The 25,814-nt window shown below is 39.5% G+C and overlaps 2 protein-coding genes across 11 annotated transcripts in view; both read left to right on the top strand.

Moving 5' to 3' along the window:
• The first annotated feature begins 655 nt into the window (after positions 1–655).
• Positions 656–5,700, top strand: LOC109905057 (C-X-C motif chemokine 14-like). The gene is made up of 4 exons (XM_020502205.2): positions 656–1,268; positions 2,284–2,389; positions 3,917–4,030; positions 4,500–5,700. The coding sequence occupies exons 1-4, from the start codon at positions 1,202–1,204 to the stop codon at positions 4,513–4,515; spliced, it is 303 nt and encodes a 100-aa protein (XP_020357794.1). The 5' UTR covers positions 656–1,201; the 3' UTR covers positions 4,516–5,700.
• A 1,478-nt stretch (positions 5,701–7,178) lies between these two features.
• LOC109905056 (protein FAM13B-like) overlaps positions 7,179–25,814 on the top strand; it is a 67,233-nt gene continuing 48,597 nt past the window's right edge. For 3 of the 10 annotated variants that reach the window (XM_031789871.1, XM_020502200.2, XM_031789874.1), the window contains exons 1-2: positions 7,184–7,409; positions 25,049–25,210. The gene's annotated coding sequence lies outside the window, so the exon portion shown is untranslated. Of the gene's footprint in view, positions 7,410–13,876; positions 14,366–25,048; positions 25,211–25,814 lie in introns of those variants that run through there. The other 7 variants (XM_031789876.1, XM_031789872.1, XM_031789875.1 and 4 more) reach the window with 7 other exon arrangements.

Below are 25,814 nucleotides of genomic sequence, written 5' to 3'. Positions count from 1 at the left end.
TTCACCAAATTATTGTAGCACAAATGGGAGGGTCAAAAGGTTTTTCTCAGGGCTATCTTTTACAAGGAACAACTCTGCATGGTAATCTGCAAAGAAACAATGGGTACATGTATTCCCATGTACCCCTATTAACATTGTTTATCCACAGATGTTCCAAATAACTGTTTTATTATGACGAAGACACAATATGCCAACACGTCTACAGTCAATCACTTTCCAATAGGATGTTATAAGAAGCATGACTTCAGTTGGCTGACTATAAATTGCTATTTTGAACTTTTATTTGGTTTTGATACATTTTCAAATAAAATAGCACTCTGTTGTTCTATGGTATATGATCAAGGAATGGGGACAATTAATTGAGTACAAATGTTTTCTCATCAATTGCAATTATACTGTATGTCCCTCTATTAATGATCATCTAATTACTTCCAGATGTGTCAGTGTTTCAATCTTTCTCAGGAATTTAAACAGGATAATCCCTTTGGAACGTCTTTGACGTCTCTAAATTGCTGGAAAAGTCTTGAGACGGCACCAAAGTACTATTTCACCACTACTGTGATTATATGACATGTTTGCCTTAGAAACATGTGTCAGTAGATTCAATCAGCCTGAAAATACATATTTGGAATGGAGAGGCAGTGTGGGCCATGCACAAATGATCCTACACTGTTAGAATAGTTTGTGGAAAGTTGCTCTAGCTGTCCCAGGCAACTTTGAAAATCAGCATAATGCTTCAATCAAATATATAATTAGTAGGCTAATCTAATTCTAAACTTTCCATTTTCCTCTCCTTCTTTAGTGTTTTTTCATAACTATTCCACTCTCTTTTATGTATTCCACTTCTCTTTTATGTATTCCATTTCTCTTTTTCAAGTGTTTGATTCGTTGGCTGGCTGTGCATATTAATGAGATGGGACAGAGCTGGTTTTTAAAAGCTGCTGCTCAACAACATGTAGGGATAAAAGGCAAGAAACGCGAGTGCCGTCAAATGCGGATTACATTTCATCTGATCTGAGCGCTCGGGATTTAAGGAGTTCGTCAAAACTCGAGAGTATTCGGAAGAATAGAGATCAAATACTGGTCCTCCTGTCATCTCTAAAGTTAAGGAGCGAATACAAGGAAAGTGTTGTTTGAGTGATTTTTACTAAGCGAAACCAGTCGGGAGGTCCGAATCTGAGGTTCATCATCAGCAGACAAGATGCATCGTTGTACAACAGCAGCGTTGCTTTTGTTAATTATTGCTTTATATTCCCTCCAAGCAGAAGGTAATTATCTATTGCTATTTGAGTAATGAAAAACGTGTTTTAAGCATTTTACATGTTAAACTGATGGTAATGAGTTTTTTAAAACAATTGGTTGGTTTGGCAGCCAAATTGCACCTGTAATGTTTTACCATTGTCATTAATTTACCATCTCCAAATCTGCTTGCTCACTTTTGGCAACAGTAGGCTATTGTTGTTTATAACCATTGAGTTATTACCTTGTTGTACTTCTTGGGTTGTTTTGTAAAATTTTGGCTTTGTTCGTTTGTTGTGTTCACCACTCACCCACAGTCTGTAGCCAGGTTACTTTGTATCAATTTTATTCTTCATAGTTTTACATTTATCCAATTCAGGGTGTTAGCCGGTGCTGGTCTTCACCTAACAAAACATATTACAGTTTTGTAACTGCAGTAAAAGTGCAGTAACTGCACTCAACTGTTGTATTTTGGATGCAGTAATTGAAGAATAACTGCAGTGTACGCAGTTGAACTGCAGTGATACTGCACTGTAACTGTAGTTACACTGCAAAATTACCTCATATTTTGGACAAGTATTTGTAGCATACTGAAGTTATACTACAGTGTACTGCAGTCATACTGCACTCTGACTGCAATCGTTTATTCTGATTAGTCTTGGTCAGTTATCGTGGTTGATGATGAGAATTGTAATGCATTGAGGAATTGGAGATGGTTGATGAGGTCGCCTTGAAGATGTGGGTCACAAGTTCCATAGTGAGCACGAGCCTGGCCACATGCATGCGCGGGAAACAGCGCGCCTTGATTTACAGTGGAGATAATAATTACTTTTTCTGTTTTACACTGCCGTTACTGAGCCCTCTTAAATCATTCTCTTTGTTTTATTCCATACAGGTTTAGTGAGTACTAGGCCTATGCTGCACCTGGCAATCTGTGTGAAGTCAGGAAATCATACCAGAGAGTTAGTCTATAGATGGCTGAAAACGTTCACACCAAAGTGTTTATTTGAAAGCTTTTATAAAATACATCTGTTTTCTTCACAGCCTACAAGTGCAGGTGCACAAGAAAAGGGCCAAAGATTCGCTACAAGGATGTGCAAAAGCTGGAGATTAAACCCAAACATCCTTTCTGCCAAGAGAAGATGATATTGTGAGTCTTTCTTTGAATCATTTTTCTCTCTTGCTCTCTCTCTCTTTCTGCATTGCCATTGTCAATCCGATGTTCTGTTTGTTTCAGAGATGTCATTGTGTGCTATTCTGTTTGTTTGCCAAATGCAGTGTCTTGTCTAAATAGTCACTCTGATGTTCTAATCTCCTACTGTATCAAAGCAGCTGATTGACCTATAAATATATTGCTCTGGAATGGAATCTGATAACTCCTCAATCTAGACATTCTTGAGAAAGCCTATTAGCTTAAATTAGACAGTAAATTATGGTCTTTGTCCACATGCACCATCCAGTCGCCTATTACTCCCTATCATTTGATCTATTACTTTTAAAGCATTGCTTGCTCAACTGGACCACAGCACAGACAGCTACTGTTGTCAGTGTGAGTGGCCTTGGCATCCAATAGGGACTTTCCCTCTCCAGATAAGAGTGACTGTTTACCTCTTTTTGAGGGTTCCAAAGGGAATTGTATTGCCCTATACTACTGCATGCATCAGACCCCATTGTCAAATAGACACTGATCTTACATTTGAGTCATTTTCGGTGGAAGCAGACCTTACTTTTGTAAAAGGTCACATACTCTTTCGCCATCTGCTGTTCACTTGAGGTATCACACAGAAATGTGTTCCCATCAACAGCATAGCAATACCTTGAAAACAAATGTTGTTTGTTTTGGAGTACAGTACATTGCTATGGAGTACAGTACATTGCTCTCAATATGATCTTAAGACTTTAGAGTCCGTCCAACAAAGAGTTGTGTTGGCCCTTGGACTATTAAACTGCTATTTACTGCTTTATTTACTGCTGTCCTGGGGTCAATGTGATAAACTTCATATTCAGGCAGATTAATGCCAACCAGTTAAAGCAGGCCTGCTTGCATAAGATGTTGGGGCCACTGACCTCAGTGTAAATTGAGACTCAGCAGGCTCCAGAAAGAGTGCGTCTTCTCTCCTTTGTTGGCTGGCATTGGGTCACATCTCAGAATTTAACATTCTGGGGGGGTGGGGCACCCAAACTGTCACAGCAGCGCTTCCAACTCCAATTTAGGAGTTAACCAAATTAACCAAGACCTCTTTTGGCTGGGCAGGTGAATCCTTCACTAAGAAGCAGACACACTAATAAGAGATTGATTTGAGAAGCCCCTGCATAGCTCTGGGCACAACACACAGCACATGTCATGACCGGCCGAAATATGCCATAAAGACAGACTAGTATCTCTAACTGCTGCTCTGAATGTCAATGGGTTCATCTGGCCATGCTCAGAGATAATGTATAGGCCTGCCCACCCAGTGCTGTTTCTAAAGCCTGTTCATAGAACCCCTCCATGAGTGTTTACATTTAAGATGTCAGAGATAGAATGTATTAACGTTATTGCAGTATTCTTACCACATTGCTTGGGTTGTTATAATTACTTTGCAGCTAACATTAACCAACATCGCTTATGATTCTAAAGCAGTAAGGTGGATTAGCTATTTTCTCTTACACTTTTCCTCGCTTCTTTGTTTGTCAGTGTCACCATGGAGAATGTGTCACGCTTCAAGGGGCAGGAGTACTGTCTGCACCCCAAACTGCAAAGCACCAAAAACCTGGTCAAGTGGTTCCGGATCTGGAAGGATAAGCATAGGTGAGAGATCATCCCACTCCATGAACTAAAGTTGTAAGAGTACTGCTGTTGCATACAGATATATGATCTTATTTTAATCACCCTGTTGCAGGAGAACTTTACTACAAGGCAGGAAATGTAAAACTTGTAGTGTATTTGAGATTTAATAAGGCTTCTGAAGTTTTCATCATTAATTATAATCTACATAATAATTCACATTTCCTGTTGCTGCAGGATCATTTTCCTGCTGTAGCAAACTGGCTCAAATTAAGATCCTACATCTGTACTGCAGTAGAAACACATTTAGCATTTTGCCGACGGTTATGTTACACACTGCTTTATAGGAACAGAACTGGCACCTATTGTTCATAATACGAACTATAGTGTATTATAGTGCTATTGAAAGTTTGGTTATAGGAATCTATATAGCTATGTAATTTTGTATGATATTTGGCTGTATTTAACACTTTTTTTCTTGTCTCCTTTGTAGGGTGTATGAAGCTTAACATATAGATTATGTATACAAAGGGAACAAGTGGGAAAAAAACAAGACTGTTTTTGTGAAGAACAAGACATTATCTCCCAGCAATCAGTACTTGGTCTTGGAGTGAGATTTATCAAGCAGTGATGTCTAGTTTTCTGGTGCCGTTTAAGTTGGCCATCAGGCTAATTATTGTTACTCACTTAAGTCATTTCAACTGTAATAATGGTCATATTTCTACAATGCCAACGTTCAAGGCTGTGGAAGATGATACAGGAGGAAATGCTGTGAAAGAGGTCCTTCATTAATCTGGCCCAATGTGTTTTTCTTTCGAATAGGAGATGTTTTGTATGTCCTTGAACCATTTGTTTATTCTGGTGACTACAGTATGTGGATGTCTTGTAAGATGAAAGGAACATAGGGTTCTTGTTATTGTACCAACTGGGAGTAATCCTGCTGTATCTTGCTGTGCACTCCAGAAGTGTCAAACATAGCACACTGTATACGTGTCTAGCGAATGTGATGAAGATAATTATTTAAAAACAACTCTATGTATATCATTCATTTTGTACATTTGAGTCCATTCAAAGAGAATAGTGTAGAAGAGAAAGAAACACATTCAGATGACAAGGTCAATGTAATTTTAGATGTCCTTGGTGCCATTCCCTTTCCATTATGCAATACATCAGTTGTAGGTTATTATGAGGGGTATGTAAAGTCAGCCTGTTCATTTAGATCTTGTAAGACATATATTTTCTGTACCTGGTAGGAACTATTGTAAACAGCTATTGTATAATAAATTGTCCATTTGTCGTATTTTGTATCATTTTCCTGATGTCTTCAGTGTTCTTCTACTGTATTTTACAAAGACTGGAGTTCATCAATATGTTCCATTGTAGAAGAAACTCTTATGGAAAAGTAATCTTATCAAGATATATCTAATTGTACATCATAAGAGTCAAGACATTGAATCATGAAATTGTTACTTAACACGTGGTTGATTAGAAAGCATTTTCATGATATTATCCAATATCTTTCTGAATGATAACCTTCAGGAAGGTGTGGTTATTTTGTAAACCATTGATATACATTGTTACAATGACAGATACATTTTTATTTCACCAAACAGAATGCTCAATATACATTTTCTTCAAAGAAGGTGCATCCTCATTTTATAGATACATATATCAATAAACATTTTGTAAATAGACCAATAGCCTATGTTAGTGAGAATGAATTCATCTCAGACTTTCTAGTGTAATGTATTGTATTATTGAGTTTTTGTTGTTTTGCTATTTAAATGTTCATTCGGTAAGAGAATTTAGGAGTATCTGTTTGGACTGACCCACCAAGCACACATTAAAAACATTCTAAGGAGTGTATGTCAACAAGCACAGCTATATAAAACATTTCAAAAGCACTGTCTAAAACATCCCTTTTATTGTTTCCTTGATATTGTATGTTAGTTGCTAAATCAACGTTGTATTTTCACTCCACACGTCTGAGCTTTCACACAGCCTAAATATCAAAACATCAGTCCATTTGTTATCGCTAGATGGTGCTGTGGTACTTAATGAACTGGTCACTGAGCCAACCCTCTGGCAGGCAACAAAGACACTACACAGATTAGAAACAATTAGTATTTCCTTATTTTCAGTGTACCTCAGACAGGACCCAACACACAGACAGCACACGCGATTATATCACACTGCAACTTTGCATTTGCCTTTCTAGAAATGCAGAGATGTCTGCATCACAAACACTGTTTTCGAAAATTGAATTGTGTGGCTACCAATCTCAAATAATAAATAAACAATGGAACAAGTTTGCGATTTAAATATGGTAGGGACACTGATGAAGAATGCATTGAGATTATGGTTGTTTTATTGAGCAGGGCAACAACAGCAAAAACTATCTAGTATTTTCCCCAGTAGATGGCGCAATAACTCTTTCTATCTGATCATTGTGGACAGTCCCAAATTATTACATTTCAAATCCAAGATACACAGTCTGTATCAAATAAAGTAATCTTTGGTTTGTAATCATGTCGAATCTATTGATCAAATATATTCAGGTTGGGACAGTCTGAAAAGTAAAACCTTTTAACCCGCCGTGACCAGTGCATTTTCAAGCAGTAGCTAGTTATATGTTGTAAATATTATTTTCAGGCCATATAATTTAATTTGTTAAAAATGATATGTGAACGAGTGCAATTGTATGTATAGACAATTTGACACTTGCATATTTATTCATATGGTCAATTATTTTTTTGTAGGCAGCATTACTGTATGTACATTTACCTGAAAAACACCTGGTAAACATTCAGATTGTCTAAACTGTGACTGTCTCTTCAAAATGTGTAATGCCAAAATATAGCTAGATATGATATATTCTGCATTTGAGTCGGCTGCAATGCTGTTAGTGTATCTGACATTCAGATGGTGGTGTTTGCCTGCTGCTAATGTGAGATGCGAAGTGGATGAATGAGGAAGTTTTCAATTTGGTTGTCTGGTGGTGCATCTGGGTAATATTCATTAGAGCACAACGTAGAAAAACGTTAAATAAAATGTGCACTATAAAACGAAAACAAGCTGTTATTATTGGACAAGTTCATGTAGTCCCTTCCTGTTTTAGTAAAACAAAATCGTTTGATGCCTTATGAATACAAACCTGTTCGATGGGAGAGGCGGGGATAACATTTGGCAGCTTCATTTCTTGTGGGTGTGAGCTGCGAACGGCATCTGAATTTTAACAAACAGGAACCGAATTGTTTTCAAATAGCTAGCTGTGTTTTCGACATTGTTGGTTTGCTAATATCTGTTTAATTTTGATCAAATTTGTCGTCCGTTAAGACGTTAATTAAAGACTCAAAACGAGAATTGATGGTTTTTGCTCTCCGTTCCTGTTGGATTTGACCTGGTAGGTGCACAACATTTGCAAGCCAGTTTAGCTAACATCGTTAGCATGCTAGCTTACATTTCCTAATTATGTGTACATGTATTTTTTGCTGTTTGTTTGACTAAATAATTGCATTGTTCTGTAGACACATTCACAGGCTGTGTGGTGGTTATGAATTTGGCAAAACGTCTTGCTAAAGATGTTCATTGTTTTCATTTAAACCATTGCCAATAATTGTATGCTAGCTAGCAAACGTTGGCAAGCTTGGAAAAGCAGCTTTTGCTAGTTAGCTTGCTAACTTAAAGGGGAATTGAAACACTAACGTTTGGCTTTAGAACACCAGCTAACTGTAAATCGCCATATTGGCATTGTTGCATCATCGCTAGGAGAGTTTTGGAATTCCTGAATTTACTGAGACCATGACCTCTGCGTACATTAATGAACATAATTTGCTGGTGTCAAACCTTATATGAAAACATGATACATGTTGAGAAACGGCCCTTTCAAATGATGACAGTGCAGGAGCTTTCATCTTTCCAAGTCCGTCCATTAGACTATGTTCACCGAAATTCACAAATTACATTATGCTATAGAGACCTCTGATTATTCACTGTTTAGGGTTTTAGGTGTTTTGGGGTTTATACACATTTTCCATGACTTCTCTATGAATTTTGACCACATTTTCATGACTTATTATAGCCTACATAGAAAAAGTTAAGATTATTGACACTGGAAGGCTGCTGTGTCTGATCCCATGTAGACCTGCCGTTGTGCCCTTGATCAAGGCACTTAACCCCCCACAAAGTAGAACTTTACCGTTAATTACAGGTTGTTAACATGTGGTCAACCCTCCATCTGGGGAGCTCCTGGTTGTGCAGGCAACTTTACAACCAAATACTTTTGTATTTTATTATATTACTAAATCAGGGATCAAATGAATAAGGTAGGCTACTTCAGAGCAAAGTTTAATAGGGAAATCCAATCTTTCCAAAGTTTCAGTGCTTGTAGAAAGGCTCCATTAATGCTTAACTATGGTTAACTAGCAAGAACTGCTCTAAGTTATATTTTAAATTGGCTATATAGTTAGCCTGTCATTATTTTATATCTGCTGCTGAAATATTATCGGGCACTGGCACACATGCAGCACACAGACACTGGAAGGGTGTTTCTGAAAATGGCTGATACTGTAGATTTTTAAGTGATTGATAATATTTAAGTGTGCCTTCATGACTCCATGACTTCATGGCCTTCCAAGTTATCAAATGAGGTTTGTAACAGCGCATCATGCACATACATACTGGCATTTTCAATCTGCGCAATCTCAAACAGCCTACTGTCATGCACAGATTCACAGACTAGTGGCAAATAAACTTGATAAAAGCAGAATTGGAAAATTCATTCCCACTCTCCATTGCTATTCAATGTAGATCCTGCCGTAATTCCGTTTTGATCAACCTTTTTTTGCATCTGTAGCCGGCGATAGGCTACTGTTTGTTTGTTTTTAAAGAGGAACCGGTACGCAATTCCCCCCAAAAAAGGGCCCGTACAACACTCCGGCCCATGTCACGCACTGACAATAGCACCACATCAATCAAATGGTAATCAGTCAAGAAAAAACACCTGTGAAAATGTGTCTTATACGCCAAACAACTCCTAAATACACAACTTTCTAATGCAGGTGTTGTCAAAGTGGTATCCGAGGTAGTGCACGGGGTCCGCAGCCAGATTTGAAAAATCTATAACCTTTTTTAAAAATGAATATTACTAAGAGATTAAACAACTTTTGGCCAAGCTATCAGTGGAATAAGTTTAACATGTGCAGTATACTGAACAAAAATCTAAATGCAACAATTAAAAAGATTTTACTGAGTTTACAGATCATATTAGGAAATCAGTCAATTTTAAATTCATTAGGCCCTAATCTATGGATTTGACATGACTGGGAATACACATGCATCTGTTGGTCACAGATACCTTAAATAAAAATATCAGGGAACCAGTCAATATCTGGTGTGACACATCTCCTTTGCATAATCAGGCTGTTGATTGTGGAATGTTGTCCCATTCCTCTTCAATGGCTGTGCGAAGTTGCTGGATATTGGTGTGAACTGGAAGACGCTGTCATTCACTTCAATCCAGAGGATCCCAAACATGCTCAACGGGTGAAATGTCTGAGCATACAGGCCGTGAAAGAACTGGGACATTTTCAGCTTCCAGGAATTGTGTAGAGATCCTTGCTACATGGCGCTGTGTATTATCATGCAACATAAGGTGATGGCGGTGGATGAATGGCACAACAATGGGCCTCAGGATCTTGTCATGATATCATTGTGCATTGAAATTGCCATCGATAAAATGCAATTGCGTTCATTGTATAACTTACTGTGCATTCGGGAAGTATTCAGACCCCTTGTCTTTTTCAACATTTTATGTTACAGCCTTATTCTAAAATTGATTAAATTAATAAAAAATACATGTCAATCTACACACTATCCCATAATGACAACTAAAATGAGTTTTATACATTTTTGCAAATGTATTAAATAAAAAATGGATACCGTCTCTACATAAGTATTCAGACCATTTGCTATGAGACTCAAAATTGAGCTCAGGTGCATCCTGTTTTCGTTGATCATCCTTGATGTTTCTACATCTTGATTGGAGTCCACCTGTGGTAAATTCACTTGATGGGATTTAGAAAGGTGCACACCTGTCTATATAAGATTCCACAGTTGACTGCATGTCAGAGCAAAAACCAAGCCATGAGGTCAAAGGAATTGTCCTTAGAGCTCAGAGACAGGATTGTGTCGAGGCACAGATCTAGATTCTTTGGTCTGATGAAACCAAGATGGAACTCTTTGGCCTGAATGCCAAGCGTCACACCTGGAGAAAACCTTCCCTACGGTGAAGCGTGGTGATGGCCGGATCATGCTGTGTTGATGTTTCTCAGCGGCAGGGACTGGGAGACGAGTCAGGATCGAGGGAAAGATGAACGGCGCAAAGTACGTAGAGATCCTTGATGAAAACCTGCTGCAGAGTGCTCAGGAACTCTTCCAACAGGACAATGACCCTAAGCACACAGCCAAGACAACAAAGTGGCTTTGGGACAAGTCTTTGAATGTCCTTGAGTGGCCCAGCCAGAGCCCGGACTTGAACCGGATCGAACATCTCTGGAGAGACCTGAAAATAGCTACGCAGCGATGCTCTCCATCTGACCTGACAGAGCTTGAGAGGATCTGCAGAGAAGAATGGGAGAAACTCCCCAAATACAGGTCTGCCAAGCTTGTAGCGTCATACCCAAGAAGACTCGAGACTAATTGCTGCCAAAAGTGCTTCAACAAAGTACTGAGTAAAGGGTCTGAATACGTGTATATATATATATATATATATATATATATAAACCTGTTTTTGCTTTGTCATTATGTGGTATTGTGTGTAGAGGGATTAAATCAATTTTAGAATAAGGCAGTAACGTAACAAAATGTGGAAAACATCATCAAGGGGTCTGAATTCTTTCTGAATGTGCTGTATGCTTGCCCATACCGTAGCCCCACCGCCACCATGGGGCACTCTGTTCACAACGTTGACATCAGCAAACCGCTCGCACACACACCATACACATTGTCTGCGGTTGTGAGGCTGGTTGGACGTACTGTCAAATTCTCTAAAACAACTTTGGTGTCGGCTTATAGTAGAGAAATTAACACGTTTCTGGCAACAGCTCTGGTGAACATTCCTGCAGTCAGCATACCAATTGCATGCTCCCTCAACTTGAGACATCTGTGACATTGTGTTGTGTGACAAATCTGCACATTTTAGTGGCCTTTTTATTTTGTAATGATCATGCTGTTTAATCAGCTTCTTGATACGCCACACCTGTCAGGTGGATGGATTATCTTGGCAAAGGAGAAATGCTAACTAACAGGGATGTAAACAAATTTGTGCCCAATTTGAGAGAATTACGATTTTTGTGCGTATTGAACATTTTGGATGTTTTATTTCAGCTCATGGAACATGGGACCAACACTTTATATGTTGTGTTTATATTTTTTGTTCAGTTTACAATACAATGTAATATTAATCTACAGTTTGTTCTCAACCCTGGGAACCAAGGGCCTGGGAGGCTCACAGGGATATTGGTATCCACAGTACTTTCAACTGAAAACGTATGTACTTAAAAGCACATAAAAGCTTTAAAACAGCTAAGTTTTCTCTCTGCCTCATGGCAAAATGTGTAGAATTGCAGGATATTAGCTTTAAAGCTGCACCAACGAAAAATCTCTGCCCCATGACAAAATATTTAGAATTGCAGGAATTTAGCTTGAAGTTTCTCTGATAAGAGGCGGGCCTTTTAAATGTTCTTTCCCTGGGCCTGAGACTTGGTTCGTCCAGCCATGCACTGCAGACGTCATACTAAAACTCCTTGTAGACTTAAACTCAAATCACTTTTTTTATTTTTTATGTTCTGATCACGAGGGGTCCCTGATGAATTTGCTATCACAAAAAGTTTGAGAACCCCAGCCTAATGAAGATATATAAACTCTTAGAGCATATTGAGTCATCCTTATTTTGTAAAGATTGATAATCTGAAATCAGAATGGTATTAGCTTTTACTGTGAAGGAGGTACACATGTTTTAGTGACTGGTGGAATGTACTACTATGGTATGTTCTGTTATCTGGCTAGCATATTAAACACATATGCACCAAAACCTATTACAAATTTAGTCTTACATTGATAAGGAAAGACATACACAAGTAATATAACTAGAATAAAATAACTTTATTGAAAGAATAAGGTTAGGGGAATTCATTCACACCTGGAAACAAAGTTACATCATGCTATCATAACAACCTACAGTTGAAGTCAGGAGTTTACATACACCTTAGCCAAATACATTTAAACTCAGTTTTTAACTATTCCTGACATTTAATCCTAGTAAAAATTCCCTGTCTTAGGTCAGTTAAGCTCACCACTTAATTTTAAGAATGTGAAATGTCAGAGTAATAGTAGTGATTTATTTCAGCTTTTATTTCTTTCATCACATTCCCAGTTGGTCAGAAGTTTATATACACTCAATTAGTACTTGGTAGCATTGCCTTTAAATTGTTTAACTTGGGTCAAACGTTTTGGGTAGCCTTCCACAAGCTTCCCACAATAAGTTGGGTGAATTTTGGCCCATTTCCCCTGACAGAGCTGGTGTAACTGAGTTAGGTTTGTACGCCTCCTTGCTCGCACATGGTTTTTCAGTTCTGCCACAAATTTTCTATAGGATTGAGGTCAGGGCTTTGTGATGGGCCACTCCAATACCTTGACTTTGTTGTCCTTAAGCCATTTTTTCACAACTTTGGAAGTATGCTTGGGGTCATTGTCCATTTGGAAGACTCATTTGTGACCAAGCTCTAACTTCCTGACTGATATCTTGAGATGTTGCTTCAACATATCCACATAATTCCTCATGTTGCCATCTATTTTGTGAAGTGCACCAGTCCCTCTTGCAGCAAAGCACCCCAACAACATGATGCTGCCACCCTCGCACTTCACGGTTGGGATGGTGGTGTTCGGCTTGCAAGCACCCCCCTTTTTCCTCCGAACATAACGATGGTCATTATGGCCAAACAGTTGTATTTTTGTTTCATCAGACCAGAGGACATTTCTCCAAAAAGTACGATCTTTGTCCCCATGTGCAGTTGCAAACCGTAGTCTGGCTTTTTTTATGGTGGATTTGGAGCAGTGGCTTCTTCCTTGCTGAGCGGCCTTTCAGGTTATGTCGATATAGGACTTGTTTTACTGTGGATATAGATCATTTTGTACCTGTTTCCTCCAGCATCTTCACAAGGTCCTTTGCTGCTGTTCTTGGATTGATTTTCACTTTTCACACTAAAGTATGTTCATCTCTAGGAGACAGAACACGTCTCCTTCCTGAGCGGTATGCCGGCTGTGTGGTCCCATGGTGTTTATACTTGCGTACTATTGTTTGTACAGATGAACGTGGTACGTCCAGACGTTTGGAAATTACTCCCAAGGATGAGCCAGACTTGTGGAGGTCTACAATTTTTTTTCTGAAGTCTTGGCTGATTTCTTTTGATTTTCCCATGATGTCAAGCAAAGAGGCACTGAGTTTGAAGGTAGGCCTTGAAATACATCCACAGGTACACCTCCAATTGACTCAAATGATGTCAATTAGCCTATCAGAAGCTTCTAAAGCCATGACATTTTCTGGAATTTTCCAAGCTGTTTAAAGGAACAGTCAACGTAGTGTATGTCAACTTCTGACCCACTGGAATTGTCATACAATGAAATAATGTGTCTGTAAACAATTGTTGGAAAAATGACTTGTCATGCACAAAGTAGATGTCCTAACCAACTTGCCAAAACTATAGTTTGTTAACCAAAAAATTGTGGAGTGGTTGAAAAATCATTTTTAATGACTCCAACCTAACTTCCGACTTCAACTGTACATACAACGTTCATTAAGGTATGTCATCAAAATTCAACTGTAATTACAAAATATTTTAAAAATAAGAATTGGCTTTTACAACTTCAATTCTTCTTGCATGCATTCCACTAAGTCTATAGCCTAATGAGAATTTGGCTGTGCCCGCTATAAAATCTGCTAAACTGTGTATGGACCAATAAACTGATTTGAATACAGGAACAGTCAGAATGGGAACAAATTAAAAGCTTGCAAGAAAAGGGGAAAGACCAGTGAGAACCTGAGCTACTGCGTGAAGACTAGGATTTATCTTTGCTCGTAGCTATGTATGGTATGTATGTCTGTGTCATGTGAGGGTGTGATTGTCCCTCAGCCCTGTTTGCAGCCACAGCAGCATGTTGTCCAGTCTCTCCAGCCCCTGCCTATCCTTGTCACCGTGGGGGCAGCTATTGACTGCCTGGCTCACAGGAGACATGTCTATAGTGTCGTCCTCCTCACAAAGGTCTGAGAGCTGACATCCATCACAGGGTCCTACAGACAGAGTGAGTATTTAAAATAAAAAATGTAAAAACAAATTTTATATATAATCTGCCTAATAGTACATTCAGTTACTTTCCAGTCAAAAAGCTGAGCTGAGGGGGACCACGTGGTGGCTCTAACTTCCTCCAGCTCCTCCATTTCAATCTCATCCTCTTTGTCCTCGTCTTCCCCAAGTAGCACATAAAGGGAATCATGAATGGAAGGGAATTGTACAAGTTATCAATCGGCTTGCAAGGCGGCAAAGTTAAATTTTATTATCCAAAGGTTTTCATTTGAGAACATATAACAATGTAATCTGATAGTCCCTAACTGAAATAATGTATGCATGTAAGTAGCTGTCATGAACCAGCTACACCAGGATAGTTTAGTTACAAAGCTGACTACCAGCGTTAGATTTCAGAAGTCGTTATAGATATGCTTTTGTTGTTGGACATAACACTAAAATCACCAAGAAATCAGCTTTGTTGTTGTTGGAAAATCTGTTCCCAAGTATTCCTATGCATAAATAGAGGCACATTTGTGATCATATCCCATTGTTAACTAGGTTTGAAATGATTCAGTTTTTGTCTAATTCTATATCTGTTAGGGATTCAGCCGCTCAAAGCCATGGGACAATTTGTCCAAGTGTAATTGGGGACCCCTGTCATAAGGGTTTTGCTTAGGCTACATACATTCTTGCAATGAACATCCAGCAGGCTTATTATTGTTCGCTAGGATTCCTATCACAGATAACTTGATATATTATGTTGTTTTTATGTAGTTAGCTAGCTAGATAATTACTATAGCTTGTCTACTCGCCTTGTTATCAATTTCATTTCACAGACTAATCAATCTGAAAAAATAAAGTAAAAACAAATTGTTTCTCACCTTTATTGATTACCTAATCTCAGTAACTGAGTTGTGAGACATTTTTCAGGTCCAGTAGAGGAAAGGTGCCTGCCAGTGGCAGCATTCACTTTCTGTATCCACGCTAAAACTCACATTTTGCTCACTCCTATCAGCGAGGCATTGGCGTCAGTCGTTAGTATGGAAATTCAAGATGGCGCTACCCAGACTTCTAATAAACATTGTTCAAGATCAAAATACTAAATATAGAGATCTTTCTGTTACAAGCACATGTTTAGTATTAGTGGATTGAAAACATCTCTTTGCTTAGATCTACTTCCTGAAGTGTTTCCATTACCCTTTAACAACCTAAGTCACAAATATACTAACCAGCAAGCTACCATCAGCCCTCCAAGAGATCACTAGCTACGATTTAATTTTGGTTTAGTATTAATGTTAATATTAGACATAGGTATGACGTGACCCCAACGTGCATTTTAGTTTTCTCACAAATACTTTTTATTGTACGTTTGATGCCTGAAATATGATGGAATGGTCACTCAGAATAGTCTGCAGTACATAGGCAAGTCCCCCACATCAACAATAATATTTAGCTTAAAAAGCTTTGTTGTCATGTCCTCTGCTCTGCAATTACATTTTCTTTAGAGTAATCAATGCCAGGTCTCCCCATCCAACAATTTCTTACTTCAAATGCCAAGTTTTCATGTCCCCTGTTATTTTGTCTTGCCCATTCACCCTCTGAAGGGCACACATACACAATTTGTCTCAATGCTTAAAAATCCTAATTTAACCGGTCTAATCCCCTTTATCTACACTGATGGAAGTGGATTTAAGGAGTGTGCAGTTATGAACTTCAAGTTGTTAATAAACCAATTAGGCACATTTGGGCAGTCGTCTTTACAAAATTTTGAACCGAAATGCAATGGTTCATTGGATCAGTCTAAAATTATGCCCATACACTGCTGCCATCTAGTGGCCAAAATCTAAATCCCCCCTGGGCTGGAATAATACATAATGGCTTTTCTCTTGCATTTCAAAGATGATGGTACAAAAAAAAAACGTTTTTTTTTTCTTCTTTGTATTATGTTTTACCAGATCCGATGTGTTATATTCTCCAACATTAATTTCACATTTCCACAAACTTCAGTGTTTCCTTTCAAATGGTATGAAGAATATTCTTATATCCTTGCTTCAGGTCCTGGGCTACAGGCAGTTAGATTTGGGTATGTCATTTTAGGCCCAAATTGTTTTTAAAGGGGCGGCTCCTCAAGAGGTTTTAACAAATTACATCAATAAGAGATCATAGCTTTCACCTGGATTCACCTTTATTTAACTAGGCAAGTCTGTTAAGAACAAATTCATATTTTCAATGACTGCCTAGGAACAGTGGGTTAACTGCCTTGTTCAGGGGCAGAACAACAGATTTTTATCTTGTCAGCTCGGGGATTCGATCTTGCAATCTTTCAGTTACTAGTCCAACGTTCTAACCACTAGGCTACCTGCCGCTCATAAATTGAAGAATGGCAGGACAGGAACATCAAGTCACTAAGTGCACAGCCTCCTGCCATGTGAGATTGTTGTTGCTAGAGGATTGTTTTGTAATGGAAACGGGCCAAGCATAACCAAATCTGGTCAGATTCCCTGTCGAGCCTAGGACAGGACATCCAAAAAGCCTGAAACCGATGAGTGTGAAACTAACCGGCTAACCCAAGAGGTTCTCTTAACAGAAAAAGGTGAGCCTTAGAATAACTACCCTTGCCTAGGTAGGCCTATATCCAAAGGGGTACAGGCCTATCTTGTGATCAGATGCTTATAGAAGATGCGTTGAGGTGTCCTGTACTTTAAACCTGCTGAATGTCTCTGTTCAGATTACCACAGCCTAAATCAGCTGTCTATCAGGCCAGGGGATTTCTCTGCTTGGTTTGAGCTCTCCTCCTGGTCTTGGTTTGCCACTCCTTTCCATCACTGTCCCTGGCAGTGTCGATGGACAGTCGTGAACCAGGTGGTGTCACCAGTATGAATTATCCCCTCCACATACTGTAGCTGTTGTGACTGTCTATCACTTTGTATTGAGTGAAAGTGTTCCTATGTCTTTAGGCTTATGTCTTGTCGTGATAACTAGACCCATGAAATAAGTTATTTTGATTGTTTAGCTTTATAAGTGAAATGTTAGAACCTGATGTAGTCTGTCTGTAGCCAGGGAAGTGTTTGACAGCAGAAGATTAACATGTTGGGATGAAGCACCATCTGACAACTGCTACATTGAGGCCATTTTGTTTTCCTGTTGATTGAGTGGAGAGAGCAGTGGAGTTGAAGGCACAGGATTTTTCTTAACTTCTTAAAGCGTTGTTTAAGGGCTTGTACGTAAGCGTTTCACTTACGTAAGTCTGTTGTAGACAGCTCTTAGAGGGCGACTTCAATTTAAATGTTTTGTCAATTCAGGTTACTTCAAGTTACTTTAAAAATGTTCCATCTGGAAAATTCTGTATGTATTTTCAGTTTGTTTCAAATGATTATCCTGTTCTATCTTGAGTTAGTGTATTTAAAATGGAATGATCCCACTACTGCTCATGGAGATGATGGATTCTGTTGTAACATTCCAGACTTTGATCTGCCTAGTGTTAACTGCCTCTTGTCACAATGACTCATGCCTTGGTGAGGCACTTACCATTATTACAATTCAGTTGTTACTTCCTTTGAGCCCTCTCGGCAAGATGGCAAAGGGAGCTTCTGTCTGCAACGTCATTCTGTGTAGTTTTGTCATTGTCTTGAGGTGAGGTTAGGATAATTTCGCGTTAGATATTAAATTCACACACAAATATCCAGCTGTTGTTTTGAAAAAGCTTTGCCTATGTTTTAAGGCAGTGGTTTCCAACTCCAGTCCTCTTGTACCCCCAACAGTACATGTTTTATTGTAGTCCCAGACAAGCACACCAGAAGCTTTTTCCATATCATTGATTTGACAATGGTGTTTTTTTTTATGCTGGTTTTATTTTATTTGAGCAAGAGGTGATAAAGTCGATGCTTAATCAATAGTCAGAATGTCATTGTTTTAAGGCAAGCAGACCAACACTGCTAAGGCGCAGGCATTTCATGTCTACACCCACACCTCAAGCCTTCACAGATGGCTGACATCCGTATCAAATATGGAATTTGTATGCAAATTCAACAATATGATTCGCTCTGCCCATACTCAGACAGTAAGATGGCATTGTGACTGTATGAGACACTGCAGTAGCCGGAAGGCACACTAGGTCCCAACTAGAGGTCGACCGATTAATCAGAATGGCCAATTTTTTATTAGGGCTGATTTCAAGTTTTCATAACAATCAGAAATCTGTATTTTTGGGTGCAGATTTGTCAATATTTTATTTATTAATTATTCTTTAAAATATATATTTTATTTAAATTTTACCTTTATTTAACTAGGCAAGTCAGTTAAGAACAAATTCTTATTTTCAATGACGGCCTAGGAACAGTGGGTTAACTGCCTGTTCAGGGGCAGAACGACAGATTTGTACCTTGTCAGGGGATTTGAACTTGCAACCTTTCGGTTACTAGTCCAACACTCTAACCACTAGGCTACACTGCCGCCATATATATATAACGACCTGCCTCTCTCTCGTTGCACTCCACAAGGAGACTGCCTGTTACGCGAATGCAGTAAGCCAAGGTAAGTTGCTAGCATTAAACTTATCTTATTAAAAAACAATCAATCATAATCACTAGTTAACTACACATGGTTGATATTACTAGACATTATCTAGCTTTTCCTGCGTTGCATATAATCTGACTGAGCATCTAAGTATCTGAGCGGTGGTAGGCAGAAGCAGGCGCATAAACATTAATTCAAACAGCACTTTAGTGCGTTTTGCCAGCATCTCTTTGTTGTGCCTCAAGCATTGCGCTGTTTATGACTTGAAGACTATCAACTCCCGAGATGAGGCTGGTGTAACCGAAGTGAAATGGCTAGCTAGTTAGCGCGTGCTAATAGCGTTTCAAACATCACTCACTCTGAGCCTTGCAGTGGTTGTTTCCCTTGCTCTGCATGGGGTAACGCTGCTTCGAGGGTGGCTGTTGTCGTTGTGTTCCTTGTTCGAGCCCAGGTAGGGGCGAGGAGAGGGACGGAAGCCATACTGTTCCACTGGCAATACTAAAGTGCTTATAAGAACATCCAATAGTCAAAGGTTAATGAAATACAAATGGTATAGAGGGAAATAGTCCTTTTAATTCCTATAATAACTACAACCTAAAACTTCTTACCTGGGAATATTGAAGACTCATGTTAAGGAACCACCAGCTTTCATATGTTCTCATGTTCTGAGCAAGGAACTGAAAAGATAGCTTTCTTACATGGCACATATTGCACTTTTACTTTCTTCTCAAACACTTTGTTTTTGCATTATTTAAACCAAATTGAACATGTTTCATTATTTACTTGAGGCTAAATTGATTTTATTGATGTATTATATTAAGTTAAAATAAGTGTTCATTCAGTATTGTCATTGTTACAAATAGATTTTAAAAAATCGGCCGATTTTTAATCGGTTTTGTGTTTTTTGGTCCTCCAATAATCGGTATCGGCGTTGAAAAATCATAATCGGTCGACCTCTAGTCCTAACCAGTTGTCTGTTTCCATATGCTTACTCAGTAAGATCTACAGAACAATCTATTGCCAACCTGTATACATGTATATAAGCACTGTAACCTGAAACTTTTTTATGTACAGGCAGCCCAATTCTGATCTTTTTTTTCACTAATTGGTACTTTGACCATTCAGATCAGCTCTTCTATGAAACTATGTGAATGGTCAAAAGAGCAATTTGTGGAAAAAAGATCAGAATTGGGCTGCCTGTGTAAATGCATCCTCTGCCACCCTGGCCTCTGGTTTAAATAACAAGTCCTTCTCATTCCTATCCCTTAACTTCTTGGCGCACCCATCCTGTTAGCGGGATCATTTTCGTCAACATCCGCTGAATTGCAGAGCGCCAAATTAAATGACTAAAAATATTTAATTTTCATGATCACAAGTGCTATATAGCAAATCACAGCCTAGCTTGTTGTTAATCCACCTGGCATGTCAGATTTCAAAAAAGCTTTGCAGCAAAAGCTATCCAAGCGTTTATGTTAGGACATCTCTCTCAGCACACAAAATATTACAAACAGCTAGCAGCCAAGTAGATTGGTCACAAAAGTCAGAAAAGCAATAAAATGAATCGCTTACCTTTGATCTTTGGATGTTTGCACTCACGAGACTCCCAGTTACACAATAAATGATCCATTTGTTCGATAAAGATTATTTTTATATCCAAAAACCTCCATTTGGTTGGCGTATTTTGTCCAGAAATCCACAGGATTGCGCAGGTCATAATGGGCAGACAAATTTCAAATAGTATCCGTAAAGTTTGTAGAAGCATGTTCAATATTTTTTTATAATCAACCTCAGGTTGTTTTTACAATAAATAATCGGTAATATTTAAACCGGACCGTAGCTTTTTCAATAGGAGAGAGAGAGAGAGAGAGAGAGAAAATGTCTGCTCCAAGCTGTTGCGCATGCAAAACTCTGCCGGCACCCAGACATCCACTGACGCGAAGAGATCGGTCTTGCTAATTTTTCAGAATAAAAGCCTGAAACTGTCTAAAGACTGTTCACACCATATGGAAGCCACAGAGAAAGGAATCTGGTTGATATCCCTTCAAATGGAGGGAAGGCATGCAATGGAACAGAGGATTCAGGAAAAACAGAACTTCCTGCTTAGATTTTCCTCAGGTTTATGCCTGCAATATCAGTTCTGTTACACACAGACAATATTTTGACAGTTTTGGAAACTTTAGAGTGTTTTCTATCCTAATCTGACAATTATATGCATATTCTGGGCCTGAGAAATAGGCAGTTTCATTTGGGTACGTTTTTTCATCCAAACATCAAAATACTGGGGCGGCAGTAGCCTAGTGGTTAGAGCGTTGGACTAGTAACCGGAAGGTTGCGAGTTCAAACCCCCGAGCTGACATGGTACAAATCTGTCGTTCTGCCCCTGAACAGGCAGTTAACCCACTGTTCCTAGGCCGTCATTGAAAATAAGAATTTGTTCTTAACTGACTTGCCTGGTAAAATCAAAAATAAATAAAATACTGCCCCCTACACTCAACAGGTTAAAGTATCTAGTTATTAACGCCATGGGAGAGGATCAGGCAACAGTAGCATAGCCTCCCTGGCACATCCCTACTACCCCCTGTTGTATCTCTCTCTCTCTCTACCTATATTATTGACACTCAATTAGAATGTAGTCCATTGGCAATAAGAGTTCAACCTCAGGAAGAGCATTCGGGTCAACTGTAGTGTTGACATTGCAGACAGGGTCTCTCTGTCAAAGTCCTCCTAACCTATATCCTTCTCCCATCTTCCCTCCAGTCAATACCACACTGCCCTGTTGTGAAACCTCTGTCAACATCTCCTGTTCTCTTTCAATGCCAGTACCACAGAGGTTAGGTGAGGCAGTACTTTGTGGTCACCGCAGCCCTACAATAGGAATCTGGCGAGGTGGAAGTCAATGACTTGGGTCTGTTTTAGTCATCATACCTTGTCTCCGTTGTGCTCTCTACTTGCTTTCAACACTGCCACCAACACATAACCCCTTTATCACTTCTGGAGATCAGATAAGAGAAAATCACATGTTTGTGTTTGAATAAGGTATTGATAGTGTAATGGATTGGAACTCGAGTCTCAATGGAGTCGTGAGCTTCTCAAATGACCATAATCTGCTGAAATCCTGGGAGTTTGACAGGTTAAGTAGCATCGAATAGCCCCCTGTGATATGCAACTTTTCAGGGAAGTTAGGAACAAATATACAGGCAGTTAGAAAAGCTAAGGCAAGTTTTTTTCAAACAGAAATTTGCATCCTATAGTACTAACTCAAAAAAGTTCTGGGACACTAAAGTCCATGAAGAATAAGAGCAGCACCTCCCAGCTGCCCACTGCTCTGAGGCTAGGAAACACTGTCACCACCGATAAATCCACTATAATTGAGAATTTCAATAAGCATTTCTCTACAGCTGGCCATGCTTTCCACATGGCTACCCCTACCCCGGTCAACTGCCCGGCACCCTCCACAGCAACCCTCCAAAGCCCCCACCATTTCTCCTTTACCCAAATCCAGATAGCTGATGTTCTGAAAGAGCTGCAAAATCTGGACCCCTACAAATCAGCCGGGCTAGACAATCTGGACCCTCTCTTGCTTAAATTATCTGCCTAAATTGTTGCAACTCCTATTACTAGCCTGTTCAACCTCTTTTTCGTATCGTCTGAGATTCCCAAAGATTGGAAAGCTGCCGCAGTCATGCCCCTCTTCAAAGGGGGTGACACTCTAGACCTGCTAAAGACCTATATCTATCCTACCCTGTCTTCGAAAGCTAAGTTAACAAACAGATTACTGACCATTTCGAATCCCACCATACCTTCTACGCTATGCAATCTGGTTTCAGAGCTGGTCATGGGTGCACCTCAGCCACGCTCAAGGTTCTAAACGACATTATAACCGCCATCGATAAGAGATATGACTGTGCAGCCATATTCAACGACCTGGCCAAGGCTTTCGACTCTGTCAATCACAACATTCTTATTGTCAGACTCTACAGCCTTGGTTTCTCAAATGATTGCCTCGCCTGGTTTACCAACTACGTCTCTGATAGAGTTCAGTGTGTCAAATCGGAGGGCCTGTTGTCTGGACCTCTGACAGTCTCTATGGGTGTGCCACAGGGTTCAATTCTCGGGCCGATTCTCTTTTCTGTATACATCAATGATGTTGCTTTTGCTGCTGGTGATTCTCTGATCCACCTCTACGCAGAAGACACAATTCTGTATACTTCTGGCCCTTCTTTGGATACTTAACTAACCTCAAGACGAGCTTCAATGCCATACAACTCTCCTTCCGTGGCCTCCAACTGCTCTTAAACGCAAGTAAAACTAAATGCATGCTATTCAATCGATCACTGCCCGCACCTGCTCGCCCGTCCAGCATCACTACTCTGGACAGCTCTGACTTAGAATACGTGGACAACTACAAATACCTAGGTGTCTGGTTAGACTGAACTCTCCTTCCAGACTCACATTAAGCATCTCCAATCCAAAATTAAATCTAGAATCGGCTTCCTATACAAAGCATCCTTCACTCATGCTGCCAAACATACCCTCGTAAAACTGACCATCCTAGCGATACTCGACTTCGGTGATGTCATCTATAAAATAGCCTCCAACACTCTACTCAACAAACTGGATGCAGTCTATCACAGTGCCATCTGTTTTGTCACCAAAGCCCCATACACTACCCACCATTGCGACCTGTACGCTCTCGTTGGCTGGCCCTCGCTTCATACTCCTCGCCAAACCCACTGGCTACAGGTTATCTACAAGTCTCTGCTAGGTAAAGCCCCGCCTTATCTCAGCTCACTGGTCACCATAGCAGCACCCACTCGTAGCACGCGCTCCAGCAGATATATCTCACTGGTCACCCCCAAAGCCAATTCCTCCTTTGGTCATCTTTCCTTCCAGTTCTCTGTTGCCCATGACTGGAACGAATTGCAAATATCTCTGAAGCTGGAGATTCCCATCTCCCTCGCTAGCTTTAAGAACCAGCTGTCAGAGCAGCTCACAGATCACTGCACCTGTTCATAGCCCGTCTGTATACAGCCCATCTATCTACCTCATTCCCATACTGTATTTATTTATTTAGCTCCTTTTGCACCACAGTATCTCTACTTGCACATCCATCTTTTGCACATCTACCATTCCAGTGTTTAATTGCCATATTGTAATTACTTCGCCACCATGGCCTATTTATTGCCTTAACTCCCTAATTTGACCTTATTTGCACTCACTGTATATAGACTTTCTTTTTTTTCCTACTGTATTATTGACTATGTTTTGTTCTTTCCATGTGTAACTCTGTGTTGTATGTGTCGAACTGCTATGCTTTATCTTGGCCAGGTCGCAGTTGCAAATGAGAACTTGTTCTCAACTAGCCTACCTGATTAAATAAAGGTGAAATAAAAATGTTTTTAAAAAGTTGCAGCGATGAGACAAGACAGTAACTACTACTAATTGGAGACCACGAAATTGGGGAGAGAAAGGTGTAAAAAATAAATAATAAGACAATTTGTTTAAACATGTAATCTGTGAATGTCTGAAATCAATTATCTTGTTGTTAACCAAATGATGTTGCTAGTGTGAGACTGTGACATACAGGCATGACTGATGGCATGAAAAACCCATGTTTTAAGTTGGCAAGAAATAGTCATGAATGTTCATAAAATATGCTGTGCATATATCAGCACATCTCTTAATTTTAGATAAAAGATTTCATTTTTCTACCTAAGATAAGTGATAATGTGTTTATCTGAGGGTAGCCTTTGAAATGTGGAACTTACACAATTGTCAATAACTTAATAAAACATCTGATTGTCTTAATAAAAAGCTTATGGATATAACGACTAGATTAATTAGTTGAAACAAACAGCAGAAAATGTCCGTACTTTTTTTATTTGAATCCAAATATAAAAGTGGGCTTGATGGGTATGCTTACCTTAAAGCTCCTAACCTGCTGCGTAAATTCTCCTAACCTGATAGGAAATTTCAATTTTAACATAAGTTGTATCCCATCTAGACAATCCTATAATGGTCCCACATGATCTTGCCTCCTACCTGCCTTCCATCTTTGAGGACATGTATTTTCATTGTTCGAGCGACCATTCGACTATATTCTCAATATAATAGAACGTCTTGGACCTAACGAAGCAGCTTCTTTCAAACACTTTATTTTCTTACTCTCCATTCTCTCCTGCAGCTTAGCTACTGAAGTCCTGATCAGGATTCGCGGTCTGTCAATGAGGAACTACAGGCTCATCTTTTGCCATAACCTGAAGCAGCCATAGATGACCATTCGATTCACTGCTAGTGAGTGGTGCTGAAGATAAGGTGAACTACTGGGTGTTTTAAGTGCTGAACGGTGAGTACAACAACATATAGGTTTGTGTGAGCATTGAGCTAACATTTTTGTCCACATGTTTAGAACAAATGGAGAGCCACAACACACTGTGGTTGAATAGAGGCTGCAGTCAGTCATTGATGTGTGAATGGGTCAGATCTGGATTTGTTTTCAGACTATTATGCCCTAGGCTGACCTGTATTATAAACTGGGTTGTTCGATCCCTGAATGCTGATTGGCTGACAGCCGTGGTATATTGGACCGTATACCACGGGTATGACAACACTTCTTTTTACAGCTGTAATTATGTTGGTAATCAGTTTATAATAGCAAATATGCACCTCTGGCGTTTATGGTATATTGGCAATATACCACGGCTAAGGTCTGTATCCAGGCACTGTGCGTAAGAACAGCCCTTAGCCGTGGTATTTTGGCTGTATACTGCACCCCCCCGAGCCTTATTGCTTAAGTAGAGCCATTCTTTAGGGAGGTCGCTGGCCTGGGTAGTATTTGTTTAATAGGGCACAGAACACTGAAACCCATCACTGAAATGTGGCCTAGCTAGCCCTCCAAGCCCAAGCACCTGCTCCCATTAACATTGTAACTATCTATGCTTGTTCTGATG

The sequence above is a fragment of the Oncorhynchus kisutch genome, linkage group LG15 (genome assembly GCF_002021735.2).
Source record: "Oncorhynchus kisutch isolate 150728-3 linkage group LG15, Okis_V2, whole genome shotgun sequence".
Classification (NCBI taxonomy): domain Eukaryota; kingdom Metazoa; phylum Chordata; class Actinopteri; order Salmoniformes; family Salmonidae; genus Oncorhynchus; species Oncorhynchus kisutch.
This window is presented reverse-complemented; position numbering and strand designations above follow the sequence as displayed.